At 41.2% G+C, this 16,880-nt stretch overlaps 1 protein-coding gene across 1 annotated transcript in view; it reads right to left on the minus strand.

Annotated features, from left to right (window-relative positions):
* Nucleotides 1-16,880, minus strand: part of LRIG3 (leucine rich repeats and immunoglobulin like domains 3) — a 50,910-nt gene that overhangs the window by 15,208 nt on the left and 18,822 nt on the right. Inside the window, exons 4-10 of the mRNA XM_079774495.1 lie at nucleotides 7,060-7,191; nucleotides 6,351-6,494; nucleotides 5,190-5,333; nucleotides 4,750-4,893; nucleotides 4,194-4,337; nucleotides 3,195-3,275; nucleotides 2,182-2,253 (exon numbers count right to left, since the gene is read on the minus strand). Coding sequence (XP_079630621.1) covers nucleotides 2,182-2,253; nucleotides 3,195-3,275; nucleotides 4,194-4,337; nucleotides 4,750-4,893; nucleotides 5,190-5,333; nucleotides 6,351-6,494; nucleotides 7,060-7,191 — 861 coding nt within the window. The remainder of the gene's footprint in view (nucleotides 1-2,181; nucleotides 2,254-3,194; nucleotides 3,276-4,193; nucleotides 4,338-4,749; nucleotides 4,894-5,189; nucleotides 5,334-6,350; nucleotides 6,495-7,059; nucleotides 7,192-16,880) is intronic.

Here is a 16,880-nt window from a genome sequence, read left to right on the forward strand (position 1 = left end):
CTCACAGCAACACAAAAGATGGCATTGCCACCTTGCTCAGCAGGAGGAAAAAGGGCAATACGATTTGAAACCAATTATTTTCAATTTCAAACCTATGCTTAATTGCTAGCCTAATTCTGCCACCCACAACTCGCTACTGTAAAGACTAAAGACGGCTAAGTGTTTAGACAAGATGTACTTGCTAAAACAAACAAACACTTGAGGCAGAACATTTATACAATGAGCAAATATTCTGGGCGGATTTTATTTTTAACTAGTACTTACAAGCAGTTTGAATTAAAGTGCTCTCCACAATGATTACTACTCTGTTTTTCTTTACAAGGGTCAGAGTATACAAACAGGATTTTGAATGAGACGAGTGGCCACAGAAGACAGAATGAAGGTACCAAACATGGGCAGAGAGGAAAGAGGCTCGGAGAGTTAGCAAACTGAAGCAGAGGTTAATACTCCTCTAATTCCACTTTCCCAGAAATGGAATGGGTCGGATGACAAACCCTTTTGGCTGGTTTCCCTTTGAAAATAACTTGTTTCAGTAAGTCCAGCAATACTGGTCTGGCCTTCCAAATTCTGCTTTGCACAATCATTCCACCACAACCTGAACTGCTGCCCTGTCAGCACGGCTAGCCACCCAAACCCCCCACAACCTCACAGGTAAGCCAGGCCACGGCAGCAAGATGGCCCAGAGAAAACAGCGCAATCTTCCCTCTCAACACAGGGCAAACGAGGGCACAAACCAAATGTATACTTTAAAGGACAACTTCTTTTGTCTAAGTTAACAGATATTAAAACTTCTGGCTATGAGCCTTCCTTAGCAGCGAGAGTGGACATACCCAGATTACTTTGTACTTTCACTGTCCAAGTATAAAACATATACTCATGGTTATAAGCAGCTGGTTGGTTCGGTGCTCAGGCAAGTTTTGACTCCTATCATGATTGGCTAGCCCATTCTCCTAAAGCTGAAAACAGGTTAGCCCCTAAGTGCCATGTCAAAATGGTGTGCTGGGAGTTACGGAGAATGGCCAGTGGCAGAGACTGTGAAGGCAAGAGCTCGTGTGATGCAGGGACACCGTGAAGGCAGCGGCAGCCCTGGTTTGAGTCCTGAGTCTGTCCGTTGCTAACTGATGGGTTAGTGGCAAGAGAACAAGAAAAAGGACAATAAAGGGGGAAAAAGAAGTTGTACGTTTTATAATTAAACAACAGCAGTTGTACGTTTTATACTTAAACAACAAACCAACAAAAACTCTCAAAGTAGTGTTAATACCTTCCAAATGTCACTCTCAAGAACTGTGGGGACTGTTTTTTCTCTCTAATATCCAAGTCACCTTCTTAACTGTACAATGGGATTAATAAACCCTCAGAATCTCCACTTCTTTGTTTAGAAATAAAGATAATAATAACTACTGAGTGGTCTTCTCATAGGATTAATGAGACAATATACCTGGCATCATGCCTAACATGTTGTGAGTGCATAATAAATGATCGTTTTAAAATTATGTTTTATTTTTATTTTATTTTTTTCCATCACCATTTAGCCCCTCTTCCAACTCCTCCTCCTCCCCCCGCCCAATCACCATACTGTTGTCCATGTCCATGAGTTCTCTTTTTTCCTCAATCCCTCCACCGTGCCTCGCCCCTGCCCCCACGACGCCCTCCGCCCCCCACCGCCGTCCCCCACAAGAGCTGTATGCCTGCTCTCCATCTATGAGTCTGTGTCTATTCTGCTTGGTAGTTCAGTTTGTTCATTAAATTCCACATATGAGTGAAATCACATGGTACTTGTCTTTCTCTAACTGGCTTATTTCACTTGACCTGGAGAACATTATGCTAAGTGAAATGGTTGTTTAAAATATATATATATATATATACCACTTGAGAAAAATAACTAAATAAAACCCAACATAATCTGCAGTAATGCCCCTAAATGGCAAGGAAAATATATACCTGTATACTTCTAGACAGATACAGATGGATGGATGGATGGATGGATGGATGGATGGATGGATGGATAGATAGATAAGTAGGTAGGTAGAAGGGTAGACAGAGATAAACAGATGTGTAAATGTACTTTATGGTATGAAGAGGATGTCAACAAGATTACATTTTAGTTTGTCTTATCTTTGCTGACACATAAGTAAATGCCCATTTTAGTCTACCAAGGAGAACTAAATTCCAGCTACTCACAGATGTTCCAATGCATCCAAACCAGTGAAGGCTTTTTTGGTAATAGATCGAATCCGGTTTCCCTGGAGGATTCTGGAAAAACAAACACACACACACACACACACACACACACACACACACACACAATTTACATTGGAATCGTTAATAAAAACCATTTTGGGAGTAGAATTCTCATGACAAGAACTGCTTTTGAAATCACTTGTGAGTACTTTTTTTCCTTGAATTGAACAATATATTCTGTAAAAACGTCTCCGTGCCATCTACTTCAGTAATATAGTTCAGCATGTTTTTCACAGCATTCAACAGAGAACCCAACAAAAATAGGTATTCAATAAATGACTCTGATGGTTAAATTAAAGCAGTGATTCTCAAAGTCTCTTTAGGAATGGCGAGGCATTCCTACGGGTGGAAACTTTATTCCAAGGACACTTTCTCAGCACTTTAAAAAACAAAGCAGGTAATAGTGGAGACTTTCTCTTTAGCCGCCCCACAGACATTCAGGGCTATATGAAACTCAATTTGAAAACCACCGGCTAACAGTACAGAATTTGGCCACCTGCAAGGCCATTTTATGGTTACAGATAAGCATGTTTTGATCCTGGACTGCTTGGAACCTACTTCCATGTTCTCAGTAGATATTGGGGTCACTTCATTTAAACATTTCTGCGAGTAGAGTGCAACAGTGAAAATTTCAAACTGCTGAAATTTTTACACAATGATAATCTTTAGAGTCTAAGCACTCAATTTAAATTCCACAATTTAAAATTCTTATCTAGATATTAAAATAAGTTACACACACCAAAGTGTGGAATAGAAACCCTTATACCCAAGGAAGAAGAGCAAACTCATATACATCTTGTATAACAGCACTCATTTAGGGAAATGACACAGGGTAGCAACCAGACCAAGCACCTATTTATACACTCTTTAAGCTTGTGGAACTGACTGAACGAAGACACACTGTTTGCTTTAGGTTAAAGAGGGAGTCAAATTATGAAGCAAATCATACTCACAGCCGCTGCAGCTTGTCAAGCCCCGAGAAAGCACCATTCATGTCCTCAATAGTCCAGGAAATTTCATTGTTCTTCAGATCCCTAATATAACAGAGGGATGTTATGAAACTGGTACTAGGTACTTAACAAAATACACAAGCATTCTCTTTAGGGACACACTCAGAAATCTAAGGTCACCACCCAGGTGGCATGTAATTTGTAATAAATTCCTCATTAATTCCCCACATCATCTCCACCCCTTCCCAAACAATAGAAAATTCGCTCTCTCTCCCAACGTAACTCCTACGCCCTGTCCTCTTCTTACCACAACATTTTAAGTTTTTTTTTTTTGCCCAAAATCAGGACAGCTGACTCGGGCTCTATTAATTCCTCTATCAAGATGACTAAATTCTGAAAGACTTGAATAGTCTGAAAAATACATTAAACTTTAAAACCACTGTTCCAACCACATAAGCAGGCATTCGCCAAAGCATACAGTATGTCTTTCAATTATGTAATGCTTCAAATAGTGAACAGAGCAAAAGCCTCTGACAGCGCAAAAAATCAAAAGCCCATTGCGCAACATTAAAATTAACGTTTGAGAGATTTTTCAAAGGTCAGTTAATCAACTCCCTCTTCTTTCTCTTGGACAGAGATCAAGCCTGGATATAACTGGTATGAGATCTTTGTGCTCTGGGTAATTTTTAATCTGCATTTTCTAAAGAAAAATTAGTGGATTTGAAATTGTTTCCCTCTTGAGCAGTCACCAACTTCCTGGAGATCCTGAGAAGGCTAAGTATAATCACCAAAACAAGCGGATCACCGTCCTTTTTAATCCCTTTAAGAAACACACGTGGGTGAAATGGACGGATTTTAATCAAACTGATCTGGGAAAGATTAAGACACTACTTCTAAGGCCGCACACATTTCCTTCACAACAAAGGAAATCTGCTGGGAGAAAAGTGGGCACATTTAGGAACCAATTAGGTTCCTGTACAGAGAGCAAAATGTGTAACTTACAAAGTCTTTAAACTGGAAAGCCCCCGGAAGGCACAATCAGCAATGTAGCTGACTTTGTTGTTCCCAATGTGCAGTGTGTTTAGCAAGCTTAGGCCCAGGAAGCTTGAATCATCTAACCTCGACAAGTGATTGAAAGTTAGGTCCCTGTAAAGGAAAAAAAGGAACATAAAAAAACCTATCATAGCTTTTACTTTCTAATTCAACACAATGGTTTGTTTAAAAAAACAAAACAGGTAATATTAATGTAACCACATTAATCCTTATTCCAAAACGCTGCCTCCTTAATAATACCCAGGTAAACATTATTCCTAATCCCAGTAATTTAAGAAAAACACCTCTATTTGAAAATAGCCATCATTGCTTCAGCTCATGTGCCACAGGCCTGAAGTATCGGCGTGGTCTCCCAACTTACCACAACAAAACTGTGACCAGGTTGCATGTGAAAAATGCTGTCACCTTGGATACTGTTATGAAAATTTCACAGATCGGTGGTAAGAAGCTCATGCTCTGGCATGATCCCTGCTCTCAAACTTGGGGAGAATAAAAGGCAACTCACAGCTCACTGAGTTTTTGGCAGAACTCCCAGGCATCAGGGCTGATCCTGTTGATGGCATTTTGGCTGAGATGAAGTTCCTGTAGCATCAGCAAGCCATAAAGCCAGCCTTTGGTGATCTCTGTTAAGTTGTTATGGTCCAGCTGCCTACAATGACAACACGAATCAAAAGCAGGATCCAGAGTTCATTATCTAGTCTCTTCAAAGGGGACCTGTGATGACGATCTATTCCTATTCCTATTGTTGCTAGTTAGCTTCTGTTAAAGACCTCAGCAGAAAAACAACCATGCGTTTATAAATTCTCCGTCACTTTACGTGAGACAAAACTAAATTATAAATGATTGTAAGTGATGAGATTTTAACATGATAGGATTTCAAACAAAAGCTACTGAATGTTCAGTGATCACACTGTCTGGGTAGGAATTATGATAAACCACACTTACAAGATTTCCATGTTGCTCAGCCCCCAAAAAGCTCCATCCATAAGTTTCGTTACTCCATTTCTTTGCATTTTCAGAGACTTCAAAGCTCCCAGCCCTTGGAAGGTGAGCCCATCCACATTTTTTATCCTGTTTCGGTTCAGTTCACTGCATTGGATAGTACAGTTAAATTGTCAGCTTACAGGACAAATTCTGGAGGTAGTGATAGCGTGTCAGATTACTACAATGTAGTTACACCAGCCAGCGTTAAATTACATATTGTCTTAAATTTCTAAACATTTTTATCCAGGAAAATGTTGATTTATTAACAGTAAGTGAATTTCCTTCTGAAATGGGTGATGTATTTTTGAAATGATAAAATACTGAAACTGGACTACACTTTTATTTCAAAACTGCTGTCCACTCAGTATAAAAGTAAACGAATTAATATTTGTTTTTAAATGATCTAGAATAATGAATGTCACATTCAGACATGAGGTCTTTTCAGGAACAGGGATAAATTTATCCTGTCCAATGTGCTTACAACAGTTGGTTACTCTCGTGATCCTTCACGTTTAATGCTTTCTCTTTAAGGCAGTCATTCTCAACCTTGGTTGCACACTGGAATCACCTGGAGAGTTTTAAAAATTACTGAGGCCTGGATCTTACCCCCAGAGGTTCTAATATAATTGGTATAGGGTGTGGCCTGGCCATTGGGTTTTTTTAAAGCTCCCCAAGTGTCTGTAATGTGCAGCCAAGGTTGAAAACCACTATTTTGTAGGAGCCTGTTCGCAGATCATTCCACCATTATTAACGAGACAGTTCTTTACAGCCACGTAAGCTATCAGAGCCTCCTGGAGCTGTCGGCATTATTCTCATAAACCACAGCTGTTGAGAGTCCCCATGATTTCTCCAGTGCCACAATGACGCCTTTGTACAGAGGCTGCTCAATGATTACACTGTTCACTCTTTTGGTAACAATCCGACATGCCTGGTCAGGCAGGAGCTTGTACTAGGTGACTTAAGGCTTGCTCTGATCCGGGGATTCCACAACTCGGGCTCTCAAAGGGAAGACGGCAACATCCTTGCTTCTAAACTCTTTCTGCCACATTGTGGCTTGTAGGGGACAGACACCAGGGGTGGAGAGGAGGTGAGGAAACATTACCTAAGAGATGTTGTACTTACAGGTGTTGCAGTTGGGGCAGTTTGAACATCTTGGGTGGTATAGCTGAGATCCGGTTCCTGTTCAGCTTCAACGCCAGGAGTGTGCTGGCCAAATTATCGAAACACCCAGGTTCCATCGACGTGATCCGGTTGCTGTTGATGTACCTGTTGAAAGTCCGAAGATGAGCGTCTCTTTCTGGTTTCTTTGGGAAGACAGCGCATGCATCGTCTGTATTATAAAGAATCTGCACAGAACCTAACCACCAGTTGTAACAATGGACTCTCTGAATAATCGCTCTTTAGGTCCTGTGGACCAGTACTGACTATGATTCACACTCTTTGGTGGGGAAAGAATAACTGGAAAATCTGAAAGTTATAAAAATTTGTTAGAGATGTTTCTCACTCTTTGGAAATTAATTTCATTTTTATGAACTTATTAATAAAACAATAATTGAACAACAATAGTTTAAATCTGATTTTTTTTTTAAAGAAGCAGTCTATATCCCGTAAGTTTTCTAACAGTCAAGGGATGTCTAATTTTTTGTAAGAGTAAAATGAAGATTATGGCTATTCAGACTTAAAGAAAATTATAAGTCAATAAGAAAGTTATATTTTTGATCCATTAGAAGTAAAATAAGCGGTTTGTTATATCTTAAAGTTGGTTTTTCTTGTTATAACATGACATTTTCACCAAAAACTAAATAGTTTTGCTAAAGAAATCTTGACTTACAGATATTTGAGTTGTAGAGGTGGAAATACAGTTTTAAGCTCTGAAATATTATTGCTGCTGAGGTCCAAAGTTTCCAGGGACTGAAAGTGTTTCAGCTGTTCAGGTAATATTTCAGCAATCCTGTTTCCAGCTCTGGAATGAAAGGAGAGCAAAGATAATAGAAGGAATGGTACGGCAATCGGAAAGGCGAATAATGTTCTCTATTCCTAACTTGCTCTCCAGAAAAAAATGGAAAACTGCTCTAAACAGTACTTTTTAAAAGTTAAACAGCATCTCTCTAGTCACTTTCATTTTGAATTAAACAGTACATTGTAACATTAGAATATAATATGAAGAACATCCCTATGAAAATACGGGTGTGTTACCTAAATGCTATGCACTTCGGAGCAAAGATGGCTGCACTCTAACAGGAGGCTGAGTGCCTGCCCTTCCTCCCAGCCACGGACTGGATTTACAGCTAAAATACCACACAGTCAGCTTGGAAAAACAAGAAAAGCATAGCTGATTGGACGTATTTTGACCGAGGAACACTGAAGACAACGTAGAGACTGCGTCTATACAACAACTCACACGATGTGGTAGCAGCTCAGCCTCAGAGCCTGAAAGGAGAGATCGCCCATGAACCCAATCACAACAGAAGAGTCCAAATGACCCACAAAAAGGACACGCCTAGAGCATACAGCTCCAGGTCCCACAGGACATTCACTACGAAAGCCCACCCCACAAGACTGGGAGTCAGAGCAAACGTATCTAATACATAAATGCTATGCACTTAAACTGCTTTTTCTTTGTTATTTTGTTAATATTCATTCTTCCTTTTCCTTTCTACCAAACGGCATGTGAGTGCCCAGCACCGAGTTGGCAGTCCAGGCACTAATCTGCTAGTTCCCTCTTCCTTCTTCTTGATTCCTAATCTACCTCTAATTCTTCGCTTGGAAAGTACTCACACTTCAGGTGTCAATGAACTTAAAATACTCATCAGACTGGGGCTTTTTAAAAGATCGTTCCAGAAAGATCTCTTTTTCTTTAAGAAATAACAAGTTTCAATACGTTGCCACAGTCTTCAAAACCAGCGGATGTGTTTCAGGGCTCTGAATTTTATACAGTATTACATATGAGCACCCCAGTTTACATAATCACTGGTAATAATTAGACTTAAAAATTTTGACATTAAGTCTTGAATACCAAACCAGAATGCCCAATATGGTAGCCACATGCGGCTCTTTAAATTTAAGTAAAATCAAATGTTAAAATTCAATTCCTTACTCATCCGTAGCCACATTTCAAGTCCTCAGTAGCCACGGGTGCCTGGGGCTGTCAAACAGTACAGTACGCACACAGAACATTGCTATCACTGTGAAAAGTTCTACTAGTGAGCACTGTACAAGTTAAAAAAAAGAAGGAGGCCAAGGCAAAGCTCTTAAGAGGTCATCAATACAACAGGTTCCAAGGCGAAAGTCAGCATTAAATGGCCATCTTGCTGGAAAAGAGGAATTAACCTGAGGTGAGGGTCATCTTAATTGCTATATTACATCTTTGTCTTTTCAGACAGTCATTTGGCAGAGGAAATAGCATGTTAAGGTAGAAAGGCTGGGAAGGTAACAGTCTACTTACAAGCAAAAGGTCTTCTCTTTACAACCAACTCAAAAACAGTAACACACTCTGAAGGCAGAACTCTGTATGTAATACAAGCCACATGCTGGCATTTCTATACATAGTCTGTAGTTAACCTCTGCTTAATGAGAAAACTTAGAAAATGTATCTCATATATGTATACTAGAGGCCCATTGCACAAAGATTCGTGTAAGAATAGCCCTTCCTTCCCCTGGCTTCGCTCCTGGCCGCCCGGCCGCTCTGGACCTGTGTATGCAAATTAACCCGCCATCTTTGTTGGGTTAATTTGCAAACTCACTCCTGATTGGCTGATGGGTGTTGCAGAGGTATGGTCAATTTGCATATTTCTCTTTTATTAGTGTAGATTTCTTACCAACAGATATATTTCTATGGTGCTGAGTTTATTAAGCTTTTTTGCATTATTATAATTCACAGTCCTCTCACCATCTCAGAAAGCTCCTGAGTTAGGTTCAACTTGATGTATTTTCACAAAATCCTGTGCTGTGTTCTTACATAGCCCTTACCCTGGTGGTCTTGTCTGTCATACTGTGCACTACCCCCTCCATGCAGGGATATGTCTCTACACCTCCATCTTGGAATGCACATGGAATCTAATCATGTTGAAGACACATTATTAGGTTCCAAGCTCTATGCTAAGCATTTTTTCATATATATATTTGCCATTTAACCACAACAACACTTCTCTGGTATAGATATTACAGTTAAAATTAGAAAATTAAAGCTTTCAATCTAATAGTCCAAGCACTCCCAAAGCACCTCACAGAATAAGGCCTTATTGGTCCCAAAGCAATCCCTGAAGGCTTGTTTCATGGCATACAGTTTCAAAGATATTTTGACAATTAAGGCCTCATGGGGAGATGCACCTAAAGAAATGCCTACTACTTCCCACCCTTGTAAAAATGCTGTCCTCTGGTTTCAAGCTAACGTGGGAATCCACCCTGGCTCCCTGAGGCACCATCATGCCACAGTAAGGAAGCCCTGGAAATGCCTCAGCTGTGCTTGCACACAGGTAGAGCAGAGGGGGCCCAGGGTTCTGCACGTGTTTGGCACCCATCACAGAAGTCTTCCTGAATACGTGCAAACTTCAGGTGCTGCTTTCCTCACACAAGAGAATAAGGTTGTTAAATGTTCTATGTAAACAACTAATGAAACTTCTCAAAGCAGTGCTGAAATCCTCTGTATGCCACTTTCAAGGACTGGGGGGGGATCTTCTTTTTTGGTCCAAGTCATCTGAGAATCTAACCCCATTGTAAAGTAATTCTATGCAAGGTAACAAGGTGATGCATAATGGTAAGAGCGGAACTTTTGTGATAACAGTAAGGTGAAAAACACACACAACAGAATTAGCATCTCCACGTACAAGGCACAAATATCAAGGCCTCAGATTCCCATAACATCTTACAGACTTTGTTTAGAGTTAAGTCAGCCACGACCTCTGATTCCGACCATTTCCCACATCTGGATCCACCAGTGTGTATAAGCTCCTTGATCTAGTTGTGAGGTACAGGGCAATGCAAGTGAGACAATTAGTCAGTTTTAGGTCCCGGAGATGGATTCAGTCCAAGAGACAAGCCACAGGGCCTTAGGGTTAGTGTGTGTGGGTTAAGCAAAACCACGCTATAGGGGACAAAAATGTTCTCTTAAATACATAAGCCAACTGTTTGCATTACCAGGATGTCCCTCCCACAATCAGTGGAGTAACCCTGAAGTGCCCAAGTTACCCGCCCCCACCCCCCCACCCCCCCGCCTGCTCCACCTCCCTCCCGTCCCCAGCCAGTACCTCCCATTAAACTCTGCATCTGGTTCTGGCCCCCAGGCTGTCTGGGGCTAGTACAGCTACACTTATATTTAACAACAACAAAAAGAAAATGCTTGGCTTTAGTTTTCTGCAATAAACGGAGCAAATTGGTTTTTTGTGGGAGGGAGCGGGGGGACCCACAGGTGTCTATCCCGTTGGTCAAATAAGGCTACAAGTTAGATAACAGGCCTTACAATCTTTGGTTTATATATTCGTTTGTTTATAAGGTAATTATGGACAAGGTATTAAAACTGCCAATTACTTGAGTGACGAATAAAATTTTCCTTGCAGTTAAAGTATGCTCCAGCCAAAGCCAGCAATTTCCTGAGCTGCACACCTCCTAAACTGCAGTGTGAAAGTGCTCAGTTATAGACAGAGCGGCACAGTGCCGTCTTTGTCAGCAGTGCTCCCCGGCACAAAAATCCCTCACAACTGCCAGGATAACAGTCCCTGTATCACAGAATCCTACCTCTGTCCTAATGCAGCTGAATTAAATCCAAATACCAGTTTCATATTAGCTCTCAGACTTAACTGGCCAATAACTACCTGATATGTACCAGTTTTGTTTTTGTTTTTGTTTTAAAAGCCAGGCTTTATATCATGAAAGGGTTGTTTTTTTTAAAGGAGACATCTACATTTAAAACACTAGATTAAAAACTCTTTTTAATCACCTAAAGCCCTCAATCTAAACATGTCTGATAATAAGAGTGGCCCGCAATTAGCCACTTCTAGAAGACAAAGATTTAATTCAAATCCAGCGTTAATTTTTTTCTCCAAATATGGATGCACACCGAAATTGATGAGCTCATTAAAAGCATTGCTGTTAAGGTTTTTGGCAGGAAATATGAAATGCTTTAACAAAACAACAACAACAAAAGTGTGTGAATATCTTTTTCCATTACTTAAGTTAATGTGAAAATGCCACCTTTGCATGGTGTGTGAATATCTTTTTCCATTACTTAAGTTAATGTGAACATGCCATCTTTGCATTGTTCAAAAACCACACCATGGTACTGTAAGCACTGGAAGGTGTTTCAAACCCATGCAAATCCATCTTAAAGACGACGAATACTTTGGTCTTCCATGTTTGTTGACAGTACAAGGTGTTCCATGGTTAAATCACCGCCGAGGTCAAGTACAATCAGTCCCTTGTGGACAAACACAGACCTGGGGTCTTGGTCGGCTGGAATGCACAGGGTTCCCTCAGGCTTCTCAGAGACACAGCAAACACAGTCCCAGGCATTCCAGCCGCGGCTTCTCAGGCCCAGCAATAATGGCTTCATTTTGTTGCTAATTTCCACCTTTCAGCCTACTTTGCCAAAAGCCTTTAAAAGTAGAGGCCAACGTGACTGGTTACCATTTTGAATGATGACATTTGTTCTGAGAGTGCTCGAGATCTAATAATGAACAAGGTAGGTATGGTCCCCGACCTCACAGAGCTTACATGCCAGTGGGGAGAAAAGGCAGGCAAACGGGAGTGGTCCCTAAAGTGGTAAGTGCTAGGATGAGGAAGTAGTGGCGTGGAAGAGGGAAGGGCAGCCTCCTAGAAAGTGGTGGGAAGGGGGCGGGAGGTCAGCAACACTTCCCACAGCAAGGAGCCCCCTCGGGTTCCAAGCAGAAGCAAGTGAGAGTGAGGCAAGAACTGATTCCCTTTGAGGAAGTGAAAGAAAAAAGAAAGCCTTGATGGCTGAAGTATAGTGCTCATGGGTGGAGACTGCAGAAAGAGGAAGTTCAAGTGTGAGGTGCTAGAAGGAGTTAACAGCAGGTCAGGTGGGCAGGCTGCAAGGCATGTGGGCATTTGGCTTCTACCTGAGGATCAAGTAGGAAGAGGAGGACGGAGGATTTCAAATGGCGGGGCGACCATCACATGTGCATTTTAGAAAGGTTGCTCTGGCAGCAGTGGGTAGAAAGACCGCGTGGGAGGCAGGCAAGACCAGGTGCAGGAGCAAGACCAAGTGCAGGCGCACCACCAGGAGGTGCAGAGGACACAGGATGGCACGTTGGGGTGACGGTGACTGTGTGCCTAGATGTCCCCTTTGGGGGTGAAGCACCAGTCTTCCTCTGGCTTCCCAGGGCCCAGGCTGTGCTTTTCTTCTCCCCTGACATACAAGCTTGGGTTTCCATCTCTGTCATCTCTGGCACTACTGGAATTCTCATCCCCTCCACCTGTGTTACCACCGTGTTCTGTATCGCTGACACGGGAGACCTGCTAATGCACAGAGCACAGACGATGGTCCTCTCTTGCTCAGGTGTGAGATGCTGACTAGAAGAGCCAGTGCTGACATTTTACTGTGTGCCTATAGTCACTAGGGAAATCGAGAAATGTATTCTCCTCATCTGTAAGAAATGCGCTTATTGGTTCTGATACTCTGAACACCTCCACTAAACGTAAACCCAGACTAAGTTAGTAACAGTAAAATATAACTCATGAGGTTAGTGACATAACCACTCAGTATGAGGATGATTGATTTTACTCTTTGACTCACTGTGACCTCCAGAAAGCATAAGAGTCTTAAAAGAACCTCATGTACTCATAGGTGGATATAGATGCTGTTAGTTTATCTCCAGAGTTTGGAAGGAGAGTCACGGAGTGAAACATTCTTTTTGTTAGTGAGGAACCAGAATGTCAGGTTTTTTTCGCACTGGAATTCCTGGACCAATTAAACTGTAACTTCTTGATGAATAAGAAGTATCTGCCAATCATTCCAACTGTCTCCTACCTATTGCACCAGATAACAGGGAGCTTAAGGCTTTGCAGCTGGGATGTGTGAAGATGTGCAGTCTTGGCTATTTAGAGAAGGTATGTGCGTGTGGCACTTTCCTTACAGAGAGGGTGTGTTCAGTGAAATTTAATTTGAAACTATATTTTTATATGTTGCAATGCCCTCTTTTCTTAGAATGCATTTCTCTAACCACATCCCTTAAGTCCAATTCAGCTATTGCAACTAACAAATTGCTGAATCTGTGGTCATTCCATACAACCACAGAGCAAGTATATTAACTGTATTGACTGGGAGAGTCGGCCTGGCCCCAAGGAAATTCTGATTTCTATATATAACTTGCAAGCAAACAGTTTAACATCATTTATAAAGGAATTACAAGTTGTTAAAGAAAACACTACATTTTGCAAACACTTTAAAGGGCACTTATACTTCCAACAATAACTCTCACCCCCTCCCCCACAAAAAGAAAGCTTCCTTGAAAACTATCTTGGCTAGAATACTAACACCCCATAATATTAGGCTTCTTTATACAGAGAGACTTGGCAAGCAAAGAACCTCTTCCATGCAGATAAAAATAAACTCTCTCTGCTCATCTTTTTTCTAAAAAAGTAATTAAGTTTCATTAAAAGAACACATGTTTAGACTGGTCCACTGGTACTGTGGCATCAAAGAATAAAGCCAAATGAGGCAACTTTAGCAAGGAGATTCTTGATTAAGAATTAATGATACTAAGTAGCAAATGAGCCAATGTGAGGGGCAAAGAGTCAGTTCTTTCAGCTAAAAGCCAGGTCAATATAAAATATAATTATCTTTTGGACCATGAACATCATAATGATGGCCACAATGTCTTAATAAAATAATCAGGGCCCTATTAATATGGCAATTATAACACATGTTAAAAATGAAAAAAAGAAATGAGTCAAAAAGCCATTCACACCACATACAAAACAACTCTTTTTGATCCCCAAGTATAAATTCAATTTAGTCCTTTATATAAACAGAACTTTAAGAGCAAGTTTTTCCATTTAGGATGCTAAAGAAGATACTTACTGAACAATTATTGTAATCTGAAACAATTTAATTATGTGCAATAAAATTAACTCCAGTGAAATTTAAAATTTCCCCCTTCTCTTTTGAGACAGAGGCCCTCCCTAGCCATTCCCACATGCCAGACCACTGCTATGGTTAAGCCGGGAGTCTGAGTCTTCCCATTAGCTTGTGATTTACTTGTGAGTGGAGAGAACTTCTAATTCATTTCTGGTTCCACCGAGTCAGGCCTAAATGAATGGGTTCAAGACCCTGAAGTGACCGGCCATGATTAGCCCAGAAACTCTAGATCAAAGTTCAGAGTAGGCCCTAAGGATTTATGTAACTTGAGGTTCTAGATGCACATGCACGTCAGAAAATGTTATGCCCACTATAGCCATCACCCAGCAAAAGGAAACATAAGCCTCTGGTCCTATACACTAACCAACCTGTTAAACTGTAGGAGCTCCTTTTTTTTTTTTTAAGTAGGGTCTCTTTGAAGCAACAATTCAAACTACAGTTCCCCAGCAAGGGGACGTTGATTCTGTTCCTATTTACTACACTTTGTGAACCTTGATTTTCTCACCTGTCAACAAGAGGAAAGGAATAGAATGATCTCTTCCAGCTCGAAGAAGCTGAGATTCGAGATGTGGACGACCAACACTGGAAGTGACAAGGTTTGCTGCAGAGGCTTCACACAATCACCATGCCAAAGCTGCAGCCTTTTAGAGAGCCCGGCTCACTTTGGGGGCTTCACATCTTTATTCTGTTGGAGTCCCACTACCTGGCTGCCCAGTCCTCCGTGGTTTACTCCCTCATTTCCCTGGGGCAGAGCAGAGCCTCCATTAGCTTTCCAAGAAACCATGAGTAGGAGTGTGAGAGTGTGAGAATGTGTGAGAGAGAGAGTGTGTGAGAGAGTGAGAGTGAGAGAGAGAGAGAGAGAGAGAGAGATATTCATGTTTGGAATATCTTCATAGGATTGACAGTTTGGGTGTGTACAGAGTTTATATTAGAAATCATTTTCCCTTAGGATTTGAAGACCTCGTTTTGCTCTATTATTGCCCTTATAGTTGTAAGTCTGAGGAGCCAGAAGCGGTTCTGATTCTCTATCCCAGTGTTTCTTCAACTTCAGCAGGCATCAGAATTATGGGACAGGGACTTCTTGAAGCAAGATTGGTGAGCCCACCTTCAGGGTTTCTTTAGTAGGTCTGGGTGGAGACTGGGGATCTGCATTTTACCAGGTTCCCCGATGATGATGATATTGCTAGGAGCACCCTTGGGGGAGCCACTGGCAATCCTTATAGCTGATCTGCTTTTCCCCCCTCTCCTCTCAGAGCTTCTCTTTCTCTCTGGTATTCTGCAAATGCACAGTAATGTCCCTTAATGTAGGTTTTGGGGTTTCTTTTTTCTTGTTTGCTGGCGCACTTTCAACCTACAAATGAGTTTCTCAGTTCTGGGGAATTTTTTGGTATCTTTGATAATTCTCTCCCTTCTATTTACACAGACCTCCCTTGTGGCGCACCAATTAGACAGGCATTAGACTTCCTATTGGATCTCCCCATTTCCTCATTTTTATCTCCCCTCTTCCATCCCTCTGTCTTTTGGTTCTTCTTTTTGAGAATGTTTCGACTTTTTTTCCAACCCTTCTATTACCTTTTAATAGTGTCTGTTACTGTATTTTTAACGACTGAACTCCTTATTTTCTGAATATTTTTATTATTTTTTTTCTATTCTTTTATCTCCAGAGATATTAGGTTGTTTTGAAGTTCCCATCTCCTTCCATCGGATATCCTTCTCCCATTTCTTTCGGACTCTGTCTTCATTGTTAGAAACTTCCTCAAAAGTCTGGTGATCACTGGCTACCCATTCATATTTAATAAAAAGCAGCTCTGAAAAGCTTGTTAAGGGCTGTGAGTAGAATGGACCTGTTGACTGTGAGTCTCAGTCATCTCCACGTCTTATTGCTCAAATCCTGCAATTTCAAGGTTAGGGCCTGGGAGGGCTAACAGGAAAATAAGCTGAAGGGCGGGGGGTTTCAGTACGCAGATTTTACTTCATTTCATTGGTTGCAGAATATGCTGCCCTCAGTCCACAGCTGGGCCTGTGTCCCAAACTGTTTCAAATCTCCAAAGAGTAAATTTCTTCTGTACACCAGGGGAGGGGCAGTCACGGGGCTTTGAATTTTAGAGGAGGATCCGGAGGTCTTACGGCTTCTTATAAAAGAGGTTTAACCAATCCCCCATGTCTAGTCTTACTCTGCACCCCACCTTTACAGGTCTTGAGTTCATGAACTATTCTGAGGTTCTGCAGAAAGAAAAAAAAAAAATGTTTGCTTCTTTTGGGATCCACTCCAGTTTCTCTCTGAAGTCAGGTACAGTGTGCCTGCTCGCTTGCAAAATTTTTGTGGCATCTTTCATTTGAACTGTCTCCTATTTTTCTCTTTGTTCCCATCAGTGTGCAGTCCTTTAATTTCATTTTAAGGGAATTTAGGAAGTTGCAGAGTTAAATGAATGCATTCAGCCCACCATCTGTATTAAAAGGGGTAGAGAGTGAACAGTCCAGGGTAGGTGCTGCAGAATGAAAGTATAATTCATCTAATAGATGACTTGTGATCCAAAACCTCTTGCTGTACTAAAATG

This window comes from Cnephaeus nilssonii (assembly GCF_951640355.1).
Source record: "Cnephaeus nilssonii genome assembly, chromosome: 6".
In the NCBI taxonomy this organism is placed as follows: domain Eukaryota; kingdom Metazoa; phylum Chordata; class Mammalia; order Chiroptera; family Vespertilionidae; genus Cnephaeus; species Cnephaeus nilssonii.